Below are 18,402 nucleotides of genomic sequence, written 5' to 3'. Positions count from 1 at the left end.
TGCGATGTAGTTTTCTTCACGATAAATGTCCTTATTCAGTTTTTCTCTAGTGCAGGTGGTTGTATTGTGGTCTATAATAGTGCAAACCTGATGAACCTCAGTTGTCCTTACGTGAATATAAGTTACGTTATAAATATGTGCATGGAAAGAGATATATCAATAACTTAAAGCAACATTACATTTTTGCAGCCAAATACAGTACAGTATATCATAAAGCACCACAATGCACAAATCCTACATTACAACATGTCTAATATATTTCTTTCTTTTCCTGGCCAAAACGTGTGTGAGAAAGGAGGCTTAATAACTGCCCCCAGGGTCCCTTAGCGAGTTAATCCGGCCCTGGCTCTAGCATTTTCTTAACTCACTGGAGCATCTGCATCATTCAAACAACATGTAAATCTATGAGTCAGGGTTAAAATGCCAAATCAGAATATCAAATTATATTTACAACCGGGAGTTTGAAACAACAGGCTCTTTATACATACTTACAGGTAGCTTACATAGGCATAAACACAGGCTGAATCAGCACATGTAAATCTGCAGCTTTCAGTATTTAGCTACCTAATAAAGTTTGACATTTCCTGGCAGAGAAAACAACCTCAGCCCAGCGAGACAGAAAAAAAGGAATCATTTCCTCTGCATGGGACAGGGTGATGTCAGGGGGATGATGCGGCATGATCCTCGAGCCCACTGCATCAAACCGGAGCGCGCCTATTGGCTGCCGGGGATATTGAGGATGCTGCGCTATGTGCAACGTCATCTGACCAGCAGCACGTTTATCTATCTCGCCGGCTCAACACTCACCCTAGAAATGAGGTGCAGATTTTGAGAAACACAGCGGCAACAGACTGAAAGACGCACGCTGGTGAAAGACGAGACAGGACACTCTTTGCCCGCATCCGCAGCACCATGAGGGAAATCGTTCACATCCAGGCTGGACAGTGTGGGAATCAGATTGGGGCGAAGGTATGGATATTATGAAAAGGGGATAATTAACGTTATTGTAATTTTAATGCGGAACGTGCCATGTGTTGTTATTATTGCGTTGAATAAGTTATGGAATTATTTAAACATTTAGTTTAGGCACTCTTGGGCATATATAATAAACATCTTTTTAAAAATAAAAAAAGTTAGATTATAAATTATTTATATATGTGCAGGGTGCGGTTCAGCCAGGCCGAGCTCGCGGCTGCAGTGATGTGGCCCCCTCTGCTGTGTCATTGTGTCACCAAGCAGATGCGCAATTACCAAAATAAGGCCTGACGCACGCGCTTCAGCTCGTTTTCACGCCACCTTATGCTGCTAAATGACACCAGCAACTGAAGTTTATATGATTATGTTTGTCCCCTCTTAGTTCTGGGAGGTGATAAGTGATGAGCATGGCATCGATCCCACTGGTAGCTACCAAGGTGACAGTGACCTGCAGCTGGAGAGGATAAATGTCTACTACAATGAGGCATCAGGTAAAAAAAAAAAAAAAAAAAAAAGGTTTGTTTTTAATGTGCCACATGTTTGCATTTACCACTGCATAAAGCTTTTCATTGCTTATTAATCCTGCATGACCTTATGTTGCACAGACTGCATTTGAATGCCACAGTATGTCACTATTTTAGCTGCAAGGGGAAAGTAGGTCCCACTATGACTGCAGGGAAAAATAGGACAGTGAATCTGCTAAAATATCTCTCTCTATCTCTCTCTCTCACTGTCTCTCTCCCTCTCTCTGTCTCTCTCTATAGGGAGCACAGGTATCTGCAGTCTCAGTATAGATGACCCAGAGCCCACTGTGCCTCGGTTTCATCTCACTATCTGATTTTTTTTAATGGCGTGGCATGTTGAAGGTCATTCCAAATTCATTGCGTGTCATTACTCACAGCTGCCGTGCACAGAACAGTCGAACAAAGAGGTTCAGTAATCATGCAGGTCTCTCTCGAGTGATTCAGCTTTTAAATTGACACTGTTGCAGAAGGACAAGTCGGTGCAGATCTCTAGACAGGATTAAGATCACTCATCAGCTTTGCACAAAGGCCCGTACAGGAGGCGCATACTGGCCTAAACAGTATATTCACTATTACTGTCCACCACTAACCTATTTACTAGCAGCAAGCTTTATTGATCCTTTGTTTTCACGTTGCATGCTAGCATCAGTGTCACCAACTGGGTCACTATTGAATGTGTATTGACTGACTCCAATGAATTAGTAATGTCTCCTTAAAAGCTATGAATACACTGGCAGATGTTTACTGAAGCAAGTGACATTAAGACTTATGCAGGCACGACAAAAGAAAAAGAGGTATGGTAAGGGTTGGTTTGAACTCTGCAGAGCTCAGCACTTTGCAGGCCCCACTGGTCTAGAATAAGCAGTGCAGCATGCTGCAGCAGTTTGCTTGCAAGAAGGGTTACAGAAAAAAAAGGGAGGAACATAAAGTGCAAGAAAGAAACAAAAGAAGGCACCATGCGGCCTTTGAATATCCAGCTTAATGGACAGGCTTTAGTATTCTTTAAACAAAAGGCTGTTTATCTAACAGCTTACTTTAGCAAATTGTACTACTATAATAGTATCATTGTAGATCAGTATACTCAATATGGAGAAACAAAATCTTAAGCTTTTTTCATTTTTCACTGCAAGGGTGCTGACATCCTGCGCACTGAGACTGTTGATATCATACTCCACCCTTCCATCCATCACCCCTCTCTGTCCCTCTATTCTCTGCTTTCTTTCATCCAAAGGCAGCAAATTCGTCCCTCGTGCCATTCTTGTCGACCTGGAGCCAGGAACCATGGATTCAGTCCGCTCCGGCCCATTTGGACAGCTATTCAGGCCTGACAACTTTGTCTTTGGTGAGTGGACAATAAATCACAATGTCACCACTCACCCTGAACCAACTGCGCATACAAATACATGTTTGTGTGTGTGTGTCAGCAGCTGCTGTCTTGTCCTGTCAAGCTGTGTTTAGTTTTACCTGATAGAGCTGTACAGCAATGTATTTTTCCAGCATGAAGCTGCTGCAGCGATGTACCCGTAGTGTGATGCATTGCCCATGTGCAGCTGAGTCAGACTGAGGCAGCTCTCGTGGTGACTCAGCGAAAAAAGTAATCTAGTAGGAGATGATGCTGCAGTGCTGCTCACAAGTAAGGATACAGGAGTCGATAAACTCCACCACAGGATGAGTCCTCATTATAAAATTATAGTTCAACAGGAATATAATTCACCATGCCCACGAGCTAAAGAACTAATCTACATTTACCAATGATTACATACATTTACTTTTCAGATTTTCTCATTTATTATATATAACTTGTGGTTTTTGAGTGTCTATTATTAACAATGAATACTTTGCAAAGGCTGTCATGAATATGTTGAATAACGAATGGATTTATTAATGGTTGTGGATCAGACATAGGGCTGGGTATCGGTAATTGCTATGTTTATTATATTGACCAAAATAACCCAGTACCAAGTAGTATAAAAACTTCTCCATTCAAATAATACCTGGATTCGTTTTTTTTGTATGCAGATAAAAAAAAGACTTTGCATGGTTTTGCTTGCAGCCAATCACCACCAGCATCCTCCGATTTAATAATATGTGTGATTACTTCACTACCAGCAGCTACAACCCCTACTGTCTGTGGTCTGGTCAACTTATGTGGTGTATTTGACGGAGTTGGCAGTTTAGGGTGTAATGTATTCATGTTAAAATCATTTGGTTAGAGTAGTGATAATGGCATTTTTCACAGCTAAGCTTCCATTCACATGATGGATATCAAATGTAGGAAAAAAGGTATCATATTAAGTACACTATTGGTATCGCTATCACTTTAAGGGTATAATTGGCACTGGGATCATGATTTTTTTAAACGATACCCAGCCCTAATCAGTAGGAAGTTGTCTAATTGGCAATATACTTAGCAACTTTGAGCTAAATGCTAACACTTTTTAGCACTGCACCATTTCCTAATTTGCACTAAAAACAATGTACAGCTGGTGGTAATGGAATGTTTTTAGGCTAATTTTACCATAGAATGGTGCTACATGAAATCAGGTATAAAATCAGGGGATGACCAACGTTATAAGAATGATTTTTTAAGTGGACATGAATGTCTATACACAATTTCATGGAAATTTATCCAATACTTTTGAGACATTTTTATTGTAAACCACAAATGTCAACCTCATGGTGGTGGTAGAGGAAAGTTAAGGGATCATCAAATTTATTAGGATTCATCCTCTGGGGACCATTAATGTACATAGATTTCACGGAAATCCATCAATAAAGACATATGTAATAACTTACAAACTTGTTGTAAAGTTGTTGCCAGAAACTGTCACCATTATTTGTCCAACATGATTTGTATATAAACATTATGTGCATCCTGCAGGTCAAAGTGGAGCAGGAAATAACTGGGCCAAGGGTCACTACACCGAGGGAGCCGAGCTGGTGGACTCGGTACTGGACGTGGTGAGGAAGGAGTCTGAGAACTGCGACTGCCTCCAGGGCTTCCAGCTCACTCACTCACTGGGTGGCGGCACCGGGTCAGGAATGGGCACACTGCTCATCAGCAAGATCCGTGAGGAGTACCCTGACCGCATCATGAACACCTTCAGCGTCATGCCTTCCCCGAAGGTGTCCGACACTGTGGTGGAGCCCTACAACGCCACGCTCTCGGTCCACCAGCTAGTGGAGAACACAGATGAGACCTTCAGCATTGACAATGAGGCCCTGTACGACATCTGCTTCCGCACCCTGAAGCTGACCACACCCACCTACGGAGACCTCAACCACCTGGTGTCAGCCACCATGAGTGGAGTGACCACCTGTCTCCGCTTCCCTGGCCAACTCAACGCTGACCTCCGTAAGCTGGCCGTCAACATGGTGCCATTCCCCCGCTTGCACTTCTTCATGCCCGGCTTTGCGCCCCTCACAAGCAGGGGCAGTCAGCAGTATCGCGCCCTCTCCGTGCCAGAGCTCACACAGCAAATGTTCGACGCCAAGAACATGATGGCAGCCTGTGACCCTCGTCACGGACGCTACCTCACTGTGGCAGCCATCTTCCGTGGCCGTATGTCAATGAAGGAAGTGGATGAGCAGATGTTGAGCGTGCAGAACAAGAACAGCAGCTACTTTGTCGAATGGATTCCCAACAACGTCAAGACGGCTGTTTGTGACATCCCTCCACGTGGCCTCAAAATGTCTGCCACCTTCATTGGCAACAGCACTGCCATCCAGGAGCTGTTCAGGAGGATCTCTGAGCAGTTCACAGCCATGTTCCGCCGCAAGGCCTTCCTCCACTGGTACACCGGCGAGGGGATGGATGAGATGGAGTTCACTGAGGCCGAGAGCAACATGAATGACCTGGTGTCTGAGTACCAGCAGTACCAGGACGCCACTGCTGACGAGATGGGCGAATATGAGGAGGATGAAATAGAGGATGAGGAAGACGTCCGCCATGATGTTCGCCACTGATTGTAAAACACTGACATGACACTCTGAGTGAAACGGTCACCTCAAAATATTTATTGTTGTTGGACAGTGCAGTGAGATTAAAAGAAGTACGCTAGAGTTGCCGGTGTTCAACTACATATTGCATTGTGCAGATCACGATGAAATATAGCTGTTTAGCTAAACTTATATTGCATATAGATATGGCTTATACTGACAAGGAACATGAGTGGTGTTAGAACCTAAAATGTGCTAAAAAAAAAGTACTACACTAATTGGTTTTTCCAAGTCATGCTTTGCCAGTGTTGAAAATAAGTACAGTCTTGTTCTAAACAGTTTTGTAACATTTACTTCAACTTACATTCACTGTCTCAAATCTCCAATAAAAAATCCAGTCCTGTCAATACCTCATGTCATGTTTTTATTTAATAGTTAAACAGGTGTAAAGGTGAATAACGAAAAACGTGCTCTGTGGCTATTATATCTATCTATGCTCTCTTCAAAGCCACCAGACTCCTCTGAGTCGTTTTACCTTTTAGAACAGGAACTGCTGGTTTACCCCTGCCTTGATTTGTTTGTGTTATAGTGTGACTTTGGTGAACTATCTTTAAAAGTCCAAAAAGTAATGTCCATGTAGCCAAAACCTGCTGTAGCTCATTCCTTTGTGCCGTAGACTTCAATTGTTGTCAAAACTTATACGGTATGTAGGATTTAGTAGCATCTGGCCGTAGAGTTGAAGATTTCAATCATCTGGATATTCTTCTGCTCATCATTTCCTTTTTCAAGCTAGTCTACGGAGGCCTTCAGGTAATGTAAAAATGCAAAAGACCTTCGCCGGTGTTTGGTTTGTCCATTTCGGGCTACTGTAAAAAGAACATGGTACAACATGTCATGTATATTATAATGCATTTCTACCACAGATCCCCCTAAATCGTGCACACTGATCCTTTAAAACTTGACTTAAAAAGTCTTGTTTGCTTTATATTTCATATACGTTTGGATGCCACTGTGAAATGTTGATCTATGGTGTGGTGTGTTCATGCAGATAGGCATTGGATTGACACGTATCCAAGCAACCAGGAGAGCAGCGCAGCCCAGACAGTAAATATATAAATCTTTACACAACATGCAGACAAAGTAATAGCAGATTTGCAAAACATATTAATCACTGACAGTCTGAGAACGTAAAACACAGTGACAGACTCATGATGAAACCTGCTGATATGATGTTTCGGTGATCTGACAACACATTTGAGCACATGTTGCAGACAGATAGGGCACTGACTAGTTGTTAAACTATTCTATACAGTTTGAAATATGTTAAGACCTCTGGCCACACCCCAGTCACGGCTGTCAAAGCAAGAATTTTCCATCTTACAACTGATGAAAAACATCTGCCTTGACATGACTGATGGCCAAAAGAGCGAAACTGAGAGAGAAAACCTAATCCAGGGTATTGAGCAGCATTTTTTTGCCCTGAGCCAGAGGGAAAAATGCTCATCACAACAAGCTTCTCGGTTTGTCAGTAAAAGTAAATTGTTTTGAACACTGAAATGTGGAGCAAAAGCAAATATGTACGGTACTGTGCAAAAGTCTAAGCCAGGTGTGAAAAAATGCCTAGAAGAATTGATGCTGGTTTGAAGGCAAAGGGTGGTCACACCAAATGTTGATTTTATTTAGATTTTTTTTCTGGTTCACTAACTTTTTTTTGTTAATTGATAAAGAAAATAATTAACATTTCTATTTTGCAAAGCATTCTTATTTTACAGATTTTTCTGTTTTTTCACACCTGCCTAAAACATTTGCACAGTACTGTTTTTTAAACAAATACTACCAGAAAAAAGAGAACGAGAGCATTTCAGGTTCTTATCAGTAACAAGGTGTCAGTCAGACCTGTCTTTCAAATTCCAGATCGGATTACAATGATGTGTGCACTGACAAGTCAGACAAACAAAGTCCAACAAAGTCTGCATGGTCATATAGACGAGGCTATTTTGGTATAAGGTGTAAACCGAAGCAATAAAATGATACATTGGCTAAATACTTTAGTTTTGTGGGAGATTTCATGATCATCAAATGGCTGCAGAAAGTTGCTGCAGAGTACAGCGTTTATGAAAAGGCTGGTGTAATTAAACACAAACTGAACAATGTGACAATTAAAATGATAAATCACACAAGATATACCTGTATGGTAGAAACAACAGAGAAAAAGAAGATGACGAGTAGTAACTGTCTGGGTAAACATGAATACCTTGTGAAGCTTCAGCATCCTGAGAACTAGTTCCTACTTGTGCATCCAGATTCATTATTTACTTTTTCCGACTCAATGGAAACTCTTGCTGTGTGTGTATTTGCCCACAAGGATAATACCACAGTGACAGTAAGAGGACAAGCTTCCTTTACCTGCTTTAATGAAATACTATGCAAAAAGCAGCCTCTGTAACCTAGATTCACCTTGGATTTTCTGAGAATACTGCAATGTTTTACATACAGCACACAAAAACTCCAACTGTGGACCATTAAATCCGTACCATACCCCCATCTGCTGACCGCATGACAGCTTGTTTGACATCTGATACAGTGGTAGAGCGTGTTCTCATGTGACCGTTGTGCATCTTTTTTCAGGTCAAATCATGACACTGAGCGGCCTGTGGTAAGGACTTTACCCTTAAATGGAAAAAAAAAAAAAAAAATGCCTAAGAGCTACGTGTCAGCTCTGGTTAGAAAGATGAAAACTAGGCTTTAGCACAGCTACAACTCACTTTGCCATGTTCAGACTTTACCTGCATTGTAAAGGACCTACATACTAATCCATTAGGGGAAACCTGATTTTCTACGTTCTCTCTTTTTTTCGGTTAAGCATGACTGATTCTTTTTTAAGTCAGCTACAAAGACACCAGTTGTATCAACTATCTCACTCTATGTAGGTATGTCATTGTCTACTTGGAAAAGCTTGAAGCAAAATTTCCTAGAAAGCTCATGGAATGAAACATGTTTAACAGGGGACATACAGTATGTATGTGCATATTTGACAGAAATATGTAGGTTTTTACGTCAGGACTGGATTTAAGATCTATGTTTTTCACCTGTCAAACTCTCTGCTTTTGATCTAGCACCAAAACTAATGAATGCCACTTGATTTTACACAGGAAAATCAAATGACAGGAGTCCTTTTTTAATTTTTGAAAGCTGCTTTTACAGAATTTACTTTAGTTTGGGTAGAAAGGTTGACAGCATGTTGGGTTGTGACATTATAAAGACATCGTGTTGCGCAATTTGATGCATTTGTTTACAGCTGATTTGCAGTGCAAACAAATACACAGTTTATTTGAATGATGCCCTTCCTGTTAAAAGGTAGATGACCGAAACATTGCATCAGTAAAAAGGGTCTCTTTAAACTTACACACACTATTTACAACACATATTTGAAACCACAAGAAAAAGGTCAATACAACATTTTTTTATTGTTTTATTCTATTTTATTACGACAGGAGGTGCAAATCTTACAAAAAAAGAACATGCTCGACAACATGTCCAATAAGGCCGCTTTAGTGGTGCACTGTTCTAAAGCAATATATGAATTCATACAGCATAGAAAGTAGAGCTGAAAATACATATATATCATTAGCAAGAGCAGCAATATCAAACAGCGTCATTCCACCAAATGTTCTCAGTGCTTGGCAAGCTCTTCCTTACTGCGTCTATCCACATAACCAGATTACAGTATTTTACCTATACACACTCACACAGAAACACACAATAAAAGCAACATATTAAAAGCATATCTGACGATTACGACATACAATACATTTGTAAAAATAGGGCTGCTAGCTATTGTACACGTTTTAAAAAATTTGGCAATTTTCCACTTTTTTTTAATCATTTGAGTTAACACTTATTGTAAAAACACAATTTTAGAAACCCACACACATTGCGTAAAACATAATAAAAAGAGTGCAACAATAGAGAATCTGTGTAGTATTCTCTTCTTTGGTTTATATTATGTAATGACTGTGATGTTATCTACTGATAAAAACACTCCTCCCTAGATCTAGCTAGGCTTTAGTTCTTCTGCAGGGGCGGCTTTCATCAGTTGTACAAAACAAACAGCATTTATCTATGTTCCAAGCAGTGGGCAACCATATACCACTTCCTGATAAGTTACAGTACAACTAAGTCCAACAATCTTCAGTTCAGCAGAACGGCTTATGGCTAAAGATAAACTATTACTAGTTTACTATAAACTCCAAAATGCAACCATAGCATAGCTAGAATCACACTACCCTATAAAATACAGTCATTTAAACAGTACAAGAAGTGTCTAAAGATTTTTTTAAAGTTTTATTTCCATGTTTAGTCTTGTTCTTGAAAAGCAATAAGTATGATTTGAATCCATACCAACTATCCATCGGTTATATTAACCTTGTGAGACCATATGAGCACATAAGTGCATCTTAGGCTAGCTGACACTTGCATTAAGATGCAATCTGAGATGTATGCGTGAAGCTTTTTGTTTGAACTCTGCTCTTTTTAATTTCTTCATTTTTCTTAAAGGGATAAGGTCAGAGGTTTGCAACTTTGTTTTAGTTCTGTCACATATACTCTGCCTGTCCTTGAAGCCACGCTAGTTTTGTACCTGAAATAAATGCAGCATTTTTACGGCTGTCAATTTGTTGCCTGAATTGTCATTCTCGGGACCACAGAAGATTTTTCCTCAGCTGGAGCATCACAGCAGATGTCATGAAACCTGCTGCTTTACTTTGCATTAATACTGTGAAATATACACTTTCAACTAATGCCAACAGAGCCTTATTTTAGCAGGTAGCACATTAGAAATGAATGCACTTTTCAAGAAAATGTAATTTTCCTAAACAGCATCAGTATAGATATCCAATGCCTTTTACAGCCATTAATACCACGTTTACTTTGAGCAGTAGTGTCATCACTCGATGAGGACATACAGTATTGCACATTTGGTTCAGCAGACTAAACAATCCTTTTACCAGTTTTACCACAAGTTATCACAATCTGTATAAATATATATGTATTCATATGCTGTAGCATATTTTAGTATACTAAAATATACTTCAGTATACTCAATAAAGTGTGGCAGTATATGCCAAACAAAAGGGCTGCTTTATGCTCTTGTAGCAGATTCAACATTCCTCTCAGTGACTGACACCTTCTTTCGTTGCACAACAACTCTCTGGCTCCCTTGCAAATTGGGTGTGGCTGTCACAGCAAAGTCCTCATTTGACCCAGTTGAACTGCCTGAACCGAGCAAAAAGCTCTGAGTTTGAACATTTAGCCCTTGCCCTCTAACCTCCAAGCCCTGCTCTGCAAGCCCTGTCTGAACAAAGCCCTGTGCTAAGTGTGCAGCTTGCTCTCCACCCGAGGACCCGTTCTCCACCAACAACACTTGCCTGGACCTTGAAATGGTTCCTTTTGAAAGGCCTTGTGCTATCTGCCCTGTCGCTCCGCCCACACCTACTTGCCTGTCTACAAGGACCACACCCGGGGCAGCTTGCATGCCACTAACCTGCACCAGTCCCTGACTACCTTGCATGCCACTAACCTGCACCAGTCCCTGAGTACCTTGCATGCCACCAACCTGCACCACTCCCTGAGTACCTTGCATGCCACCAACCTGCACCAGCCCCTGACTTAGTCCAACCTGGCCTACAGTCTGCTGGGTCCCCCCTTCCACAAGCACCATTTGGGGCTTGGACTCGACTACATACATGGGCGTGGCAGCATAGTACATAGTGGGCTGCTGTATGAGCAGCGTCTGACTAGGAACCACAACCTTGTCTTGGACACGTACTGTGGGAAGAGTGGCTGAACCCTGGGCTCTCCCAGTGATCCGCTCCTCCTGCACGATGGTGGAGGATTCAGATGCTACATTGGAGGTATTGAGAGTGTTGATGTTGACACGGTCCCTGTCCCTGATTGTTTCTGTGTGCGTACTGACGTGTGTATGGGTGGAGGTGGAAGGCCAGACAGGAGACACTGGTCTGGGTGGAGAGACAGAAACCCCTGCAGCAACAGACTCGGTCACCAATGTCGTCCCCTGACAAATCGAAGCAAGGGTTTTAAATTTAGGCCCAAGATCATTGAGGAAGGCAAGGTCGTTATCGTCCTCAAGAAGGCTGCAGCAACCTACAGAACCTGCCAGAGACTCCTGGCCCTCATAGTCATAGACCAGCAGAGAGTCCTTCTGCTGGGATTGGTTTACAGCATGGTTGGCTTTCTGCAAAAAAATAGAGCCAGAATATATTCTTGTTATTAAAACACATTTAAAATCCTATGCTTTTGTCAAAAACCACTGGACTTGGATGTTGGTTGTGGTGTTTTATGTACTCACACTTGAATAATACTCCCCAAGGAACTGCTCGGATAGAGCCATCCCATCAAAGGCGCCAGCATTGTATCGGGAGTAAAGATGTTCTTGTCCTGTCATCATCCCACCATCCATGTAGTCCATCCCCATCTGTGAGTTATACGTGTTGTACATGTGCATGTTCTCTTTGGTCAAGGTGTTCATGCCACCGCCGAAAGCTGCTCCTCCACCTGCCGCAGCTCCTAATTCAATCAGTCCTCCTAAGTTCACCTTTCCATCAAAGGTGTTCATGTTCTCTGCATTTACTGTGGCACCACCAGCTTCTACTGGCACATGCATAAGAGGAACTTCCTGTGGGAAAAATGTAAGAATTTAGGCAACAATGGTTGATATATATTTTTAAACGATAAGTTAGTATTGTAAACTAATATAAGTACCTTGTCTTCTCCCTGTCCTTCAGTGTGATATGAGATGAGTTGTTGTTTTGTATCAAATGGAATGGGCTTGAAATCTCCAAGAGCTGATACACCTCCACACAGGCAGAACAGCAGGAGAAGGGGCAGCACTGGAAAATACACATTTCACAATATGTCAACATTAACTCCTAAAGTATTATACTGATGAGGTCAAACATAGTCATAGTCAAGATTGGATAAAACAAACTTATTGTGTAATGCATGCTGTCATGACCAGTCTCTTAAGTGCCTTAACCATATAAATCCTTTTTCATCTCTCCAAGCATGCTACAACATGTCAGGTTGTGCAACCTTGTAAAAGAAAGTAATTGATCCTGATCCAAATAATTAACAATGAGGAGAAAATAAAGTAAGTAATACTCACACAGAAGGAGCAGCAGTCCCAGGAGCAGAAGCAGGATACCCGAAGCTCCAAGTTCTGTAGTTTTTTCACGACTTGGTCTACAGGTTTTAGTGTTTTCAAGGCAACTACACACAGTTACGTCCATCACCTGAACATCATCACATGACTTTCCCTGCTGGTCTGTGATTTCCATCACCACTTTGTACACGCCTGGCCAGTTGGCATGGTCTCTTAGAATGGCTGTGGTTGCTGCAGAAAGATGAGATCCATATTTTGAAATGTGCTGCACAAGTTATAAAGAAGTGTGCATACTTGTGTCTTGTAATATATAGCGATGCTTCCTTTCTTTATACAGAAGTGACAAAACCAAGATATTCCTTTTTCGCAACAGACATTTACTTGTCATCGCAGGAAAAGCAGATATGAGGTTCATAAAATGAATGATGAATCCATTCGATTTGAGTCTCAGTAATCCATGTGATTAAACATGTACAATAGAAACAACAACACCTAATTAGAATGTATTAAAAAATAATGTTTCCAATTACTTTTACAGTTGTTCGACAAATCAAACACACCTGGATAAGTGTTTTAGAGCTTAAAAAATAATCTATTTGCAGCTGTTTTTTTGCAATTTTTTTTTTTTGCAGTTTTTTTGCAATTGTGAACCATTCGAAGCCAAATAAATGAATCAAGAAACTGTAAAACAGATTATAATGATCACTATTTGCTTTCTGAAGCTAAAAAACTAGAGTTGGGTACTGAATTAGTCTAAAATGCCTCTTTCCTTGAAGAACACTTATGCTGAAGGCCCATTAAATGCTGATTTGTTGGAAATTTTGCCAAGCCATAATTGTAATCTTACCATTAAGACGCTCGACTGTCCATTTCCCCTTGCTTTCCCCCTCAATCACAGTGAACTGAAATGGTGCAGAATTGGGGAATTCATCTTTGTCTATGGCTGTGACGTAGATCACATTATCCTCAAGGCAAAGGGTTTGAGTTGTAGTGGTCAGTTCTGGACATTCATCATTAAGGTCCTCCACCTGAATGGCTATGGTTCCTGTGGCAGTTTTTGAGGGAATATCTGAAAGACGATCAAAACAGAGATTAATATTAAACCTGCACCATACAAGTCCAATGGAGAATAATGCTAGCTTACATTTATTCAGAACTAACCATTGCTGATGCATATAATTTCAGCATAATATGTTCCGTTGATCAAGAACTTGGACTCCCTGTCAGGCATTTTATTCAGCTTGATATCTGCTGTCTTTTCATCAATAATCAACCAGTTGTCTGCATCCTTGTTTTTAGCATACCTAGAAATACAAAAATATATAATTGTGAGGACAAAAAACCAAGCTTTTTATGTGAAATACATAAATTAAAAGATAACCTCTATAAACAGAATGAAGAATCTGGAGGCAACATGACAGGATTTTGGTAAGGGAAGCTTTCTGGTTTCCATCTATCGTCCAAGTAGAAGTTGACCAACCACATTTGAGCGTGGTTTCGTTGCATGCATGAAGTATGAAGAGCAAAAGATATGGATATCTGTGATTCAGATAGCCACTGACTACACCAGAACCCAAAAAATATTTTCTCTCACACCCAGACGCTAGATCAACTGCTGGGTTCGGAGATTGATTCAGAGATATCAATACATAGATATCAAGACATCTCTCATTACGTGGCCTTACCTTACGTTGGTGGCTGTCTGTAGCGTGTCGCTGTCAATAGCAGCATAGTTGTCGATGACTTTGTGGATGGAGACAGATTGGTGGTCCTCTGAAAGACTCACCACTTTGATAGTTGGTTGGAATCTAGGGCCTTCCTTCTGATTGAGAACATTGATTTTAACAGGGTAAGGTTTTGCGGTAATGGGCCCAGTTGGGCGCCCACTGCCAAAGTTGTACTCTGCTTTGTTGGCAACAGCTATTTCCAAATTGAGCATCTTAAGTTCCTCATAGTCCAAGGCCTGCAAGATTTAAGGATGACACACATTAAATGCAGCTCACATTAACTTTCAGAGATTTTTTTTGTACTGAAACTACACTCTTACCTTGTTAATTGTGATAATCCCTTCATTGGTCTTAGAATCAGTAGTGATAGTGAAATAGCCTGCCTCATTCCCTGTGACAATTTCATAGACAGCCATCCAGTTTTCAGTGTGAATCAGATCCATGTCAATGGCTTTGACCCTCATCACTTCCACATTGACAGTGTTCTCCATCACACTCCCTTCATACTGCAAATAAAACACAGTTGCTTTAGAACAACATCACCAATTTAAAAAAGCCAGTTAAAAGAAAAAGTGTTAGTTGTGTTAATTGTGTCACACCTACCGATTCTTTCTCCAGGGTGGGAATATTGTCATTTATGTCCAGAATTTTGACAGTAACTTCTCCACTTCCTGTGTTTCCTCCTCCTCGTCCACCCATGTCTGAAGCTGCTATAGTCAATGTATAGGTATCTTTTTTCTGGAAAAGAAAAAAGAAAAAGATCAGATATTCATTGCACTAATAAACACATTCTAGATTTTTTTTAAAACTTGACATAACATTGGTATTATTCAGTTTTGATACTTGGTTAAGAATGCTAAAAATGCTTACTAAATACTAAAAATGCTACTAAATACTAAAAATGCTAAAAAATGCTTACTTTTATGGTCAACTGATCAAACCACTGCATTATGAATTTAAAGGTTTCCCAGTTAATGGAACTAGTTGTACAAGACAAGAGAATAATTTTAGGTCAGTAAAGTTCCTCACCTCCCGATCTAAAGTGTTCTGCCGAACCGAGACCTCTCCAGTCTTAGAGTTGATGAAGAACATCCCAGCTGTGCTACTCTGCTCCACAATGCTGTAGTGGATCTCAGAGTGGGCTGTGCCCTGTTGATCAGCATCAGTAGCTATCACTCTCATCACAACAGTACCTAGGAATCACCAAAGGGAATTAAATAATCAATTGTCATTACTCATTACAAGTAAAAAAAAATGTTGCCCTCAAAAAAATACTGTATATGCCGTATAATACCTGCTGCAGATGATTCATTGACAAATCCGACTTGCTGCACTTTAATGATTGGTGGGTTGTCATTCTCATCCACAACAGTAATGTTCAGGTCGATATCCCTTTCAGCGTAGGTCCCGTCTGTGTATTTTGCCACACCTTTTAACTACAAAAGGAGATATCAGAAGTGCTTTACCATTTTCTCGAAGTACAACTTGAGACTGTTAATGCGTCAGATTTTACAAACAGGATGTTTAGGTGTGCTTACATTATAGAAGGCCATCTTCTCTCGGTCCAGAATGGAAAAGATTTTGACAAAGCCAGTGTTACGGTCTATATCAAATACACCTTGAGGTGGCAGGTCAACACCAGGCCCCGATAGATAATACAGTATCTTTGTAAAGTTCTCCTTATCAGAGCGAATCTGAAAAACAAATAGAAAAACTCAAAATGAATCAACAAAATCTGGAAATCTAATGATTTCCAATAACAAGGTAAAGTGTAAAGATAATATACTTCAAGTTTTTATGGTATAATAATGCACTTCATTTTTTTAACTGCATTCTTGCAAATAAATGCCTTTTAGATCATGTAAATGCAAGCATGTGGCATAATAAGTTGTGATGGAGAGTAGCCGAGTACTTACTTTGACATACTATACTTAAGAATTCCCATTTTATGCTACTTTAAAGTTGATCTAATGTTACAGATTAAAAATGTATTATTCAAAATTTGCTCTTAATTGACCAACTACAAAATTAAAGTACTACCTACATATTACTAATAATACATCAATAACAATGATCCCCTAATATAATCCTATACCAATGACATAAGTCTATGGTTTGAATACTTCTTCCACTGCTGATGACATGTAAACTTAACTTAAACATGCTACCCAAACAGGTTTGGCTCTGATGAGAGTCAAAGAAATCTAATTTATTTATACCTGTAGCTTGGATTACAAATCGTAAAAACAACGCTTGTGCGTGTCAAAACATCAGACACTAATGTCCTCATCATGCAGTATGCTTGAAGTGACTCATTACATGAACATGACAGATTTGCAGTGTCTGGGGAGCTGTTCTTACACATGCTCTATGTAAGTTTGTGGCAAACAAAGGTGCCTTGCGGATAAAACCTGTTAAATGAAAAATGTAATTGATCGATCAGATAAGGGTGTAATTATTGTAAGGAATTAAATGTTGCTGTGCCTACATGCAATGTCTGGATGACTGACAAACTATGTTTTAAATCATTCTAAATTAAGAACTAGGACATTCACTTTTGACAGAATGCTTTAGAAAGAAAGAAAAGAAGAAAAAAGCACGCACTCTGGCGATACTTGGCAATCCAGTGTAATCGTGGTTCTCCTTGAGCTGTCTGGGAGCTATGATCCACTCTCTCTTCTGTCTCTTTAACATCAGCCCTTTTCCTTCTGATCCCGCAGGGACAAGCTGCAGGTAAACAAACAGAGTGGAAAACATGATTCATATGTAATTACAAAATCATATGGCATCTTATTGTTGCTCCTGACTATACTAACACACTTATGGTATTAGTTTACACATTATGTATTTTACATAATGAGAGGGAAGGTCACCTGAGGATCTCAGGGATCTTAAAAAATATAAGTCTTAGAATTATTGTATGTATTATTTTATTGTCAGTAAAATAAGGCCAGTCCAACATGTTTTAAATACATGTCAATCCTTTATTTTACTTTGAAAAGTCTACACAACATAGTTAGAACACTGAAAGTACAATCCACATCTCCATTGCCTCAAAGCTAAAAAAAATAAAAAGCTTCCTCTAATTTCTCGTGAATTATTTTCTGAGGGGAAATCGACACGTCATAATGACTTCATCGCGACTTTACAGATGAAAAGTTTTCTCCACATCCAGTAGGCCTATATTAAGAGACATAATCATGAAAAGCTGCTTTGCTGGAGTGGAACAATAAAAAAAGAGCAGCTCGCTGACCTTCCAGCACAATACGTGAGTGTCCAATAAACATGGAGACTGCGCATTTATTTTCCCTTTCGCATCTTTATCTACATATGTTTTAACTGTAACTACGAAGGCTACTATGTACAAATGAATACGATGAACTTAATGTCTCACCAGAGACGAGCCACACCTGTTGAAACCCCGATAGAGTACAGCAGGAAGCGCAAATTAAATAGGTTACTTACCGTTAGGAAAAACGCCAGAAGAAGGCTGCATTTCAGCAGCGGAGCCATCATCTTGAAAAATAAAAACTTCGTTAGTCCTCCTGTTGAAGTGAAATCGCGTTAACTGTGAAGTCTGGCGTAGGTTTCGTACAGACTTTGACCCTCCTGAGGGTAGGAAGAACTTTTGCGGCGATGGGCGGTTCCTCTCTGTTTGATTGCTCCCACTTTGTGATAAGAGGCAGGGAGGGGAGGAGGTTATGTCGACAGAATGCATGTCTGTGCAGCCTATTGTCTTGGAAAAAAATGCGTTTCCGACTGAAAGGAAATCACTCCGGATTACGCCATAAATGGGTCCAAACCAGACAAACATGATTTTAATATTAATCTGAAGTGAAAATATGTGAAATCATATTTTTGTGGCCATAACTTCGGTTTTGATTTTGACATTGCAGTGTGATTATGTCTTTTTATTTATTTTTTTCATGCTCAGTTAGAATTTTAAAAACTGTATTGTCCCTTTAGACCAACTTTCGAACTCATCTGTAAAACTTCACCTGTGCCTGTGAAATTCCCACAGCGAGCAGCACTCATAAACATGGAGCTGCACACTGGG

At 40.2% G+C, this 18,402-nt stretch overlaps 2 protein-coding genes across 6 annotated transcripts; one reads left to right on the top strand and one right to left on the bottom strand.

Moving 5' to 3' along the window:
• The first annotated feature begins 766 nt into the window (after nt 1-766).
• Nucleotides 767-5,847, top strand: LOC131979880 (tubulin beta-2A chain-like). Of its 2 annotated transcripts, XM_059343949.1 has the most exons (4): nt 767-969; nt 1,358-1,466; nt 2,731-2,841; nt 4,381-5,847. In XM_059343949.1, exons 1-4 carry the CDS (start codon nt 913-915, stop codon nt 5,463-5,465), a joined length of 1,362 nt encoding a protein of 453 aa, XP_059199932.1. In that variant the 5' UTR covers nt 767-912; the 3' UTR covers nt 5,466-5,847. The 2 variants fall into 2 exon arrangements, with proteins under 2 accessions (XP_059199932.1, XP_059199933.1); XM_059343950.1 differs by lacking the exon at nt 767-969 and having other exon boundaries at nt 1,362-1,466; nt 1,740-2,841.
• Nucleotides 5,848-8,891: 3,044 nt separating this feature from the next.
• LOC131980746 (desmoglein-2-like protein) lies at nt 8,892-17,972 on the bottom strand. 4 transcript variants are annotated; one of them, XM_059345047.1, is made up of 16 exons: nt 17,811-17,972; nt 16,950-17,072; nt 15,884-16,039; nt 15,640-15,781; nt 15,375-15,538; nt 14,949-15,083; nt 14,666-14,851; nt 14,304-14,581; nt 13,780-13,922; nt 13,466-13,687; nt 12,622-12,849; nt 12,219-12,346; nt 11,806-12,132; nt 11,089-11,691; nt 11,017-11,052; nt 8,892-10,980 (listed from the first exon to the last, which is right to left on the bottom strand). In XM_059345047.1, exons 1-16 carry the CDS (start codon nt 17,859-17,861, stop codon nt 10,579-10,581), a joined length of 3,324 nt encoding a protein of 1,107 aa, XP_059201030.1. In that variant the 5' UTR covers nt 17,862-17,972; the 3' UTR covers nt 8,892-10,578. The 4 variants fall into 4 exon arrangements, with proteins under 4 accessions (XP_059201030.1, XP_059201028.1, XP_059201029.1 ...); XM_059345045.1 differs by having other exon boundaries at nt 11,017-11,691; XM_059345046.1 differs by having other exon boundaries at nt 8,892-11,052.
• Between the last annotated feature and the right edge of the window lie 430 nt (nt 17,973-18,402).

The sequence above is a fragment of the Centropristis striata genome, chromosome 11 (genome assembly GCF_030273125.1).
Source record: "Centropristis striata isolate RG_2023a ecotype Rhode Island chromosome 11, C.striata_1.0, whole genome shotgun sequence".
Taxonomy (NCBI): Eukaryota; Metazoa; Chordata; class Actinopteri; order Perciformes; family Serranidae; genus Centropristis; species Centropristis striata.
Note: the sequence above shows the minus strand (reverse complement) of the source record. Positions and strands in the feature narration are given on the sequence as shown.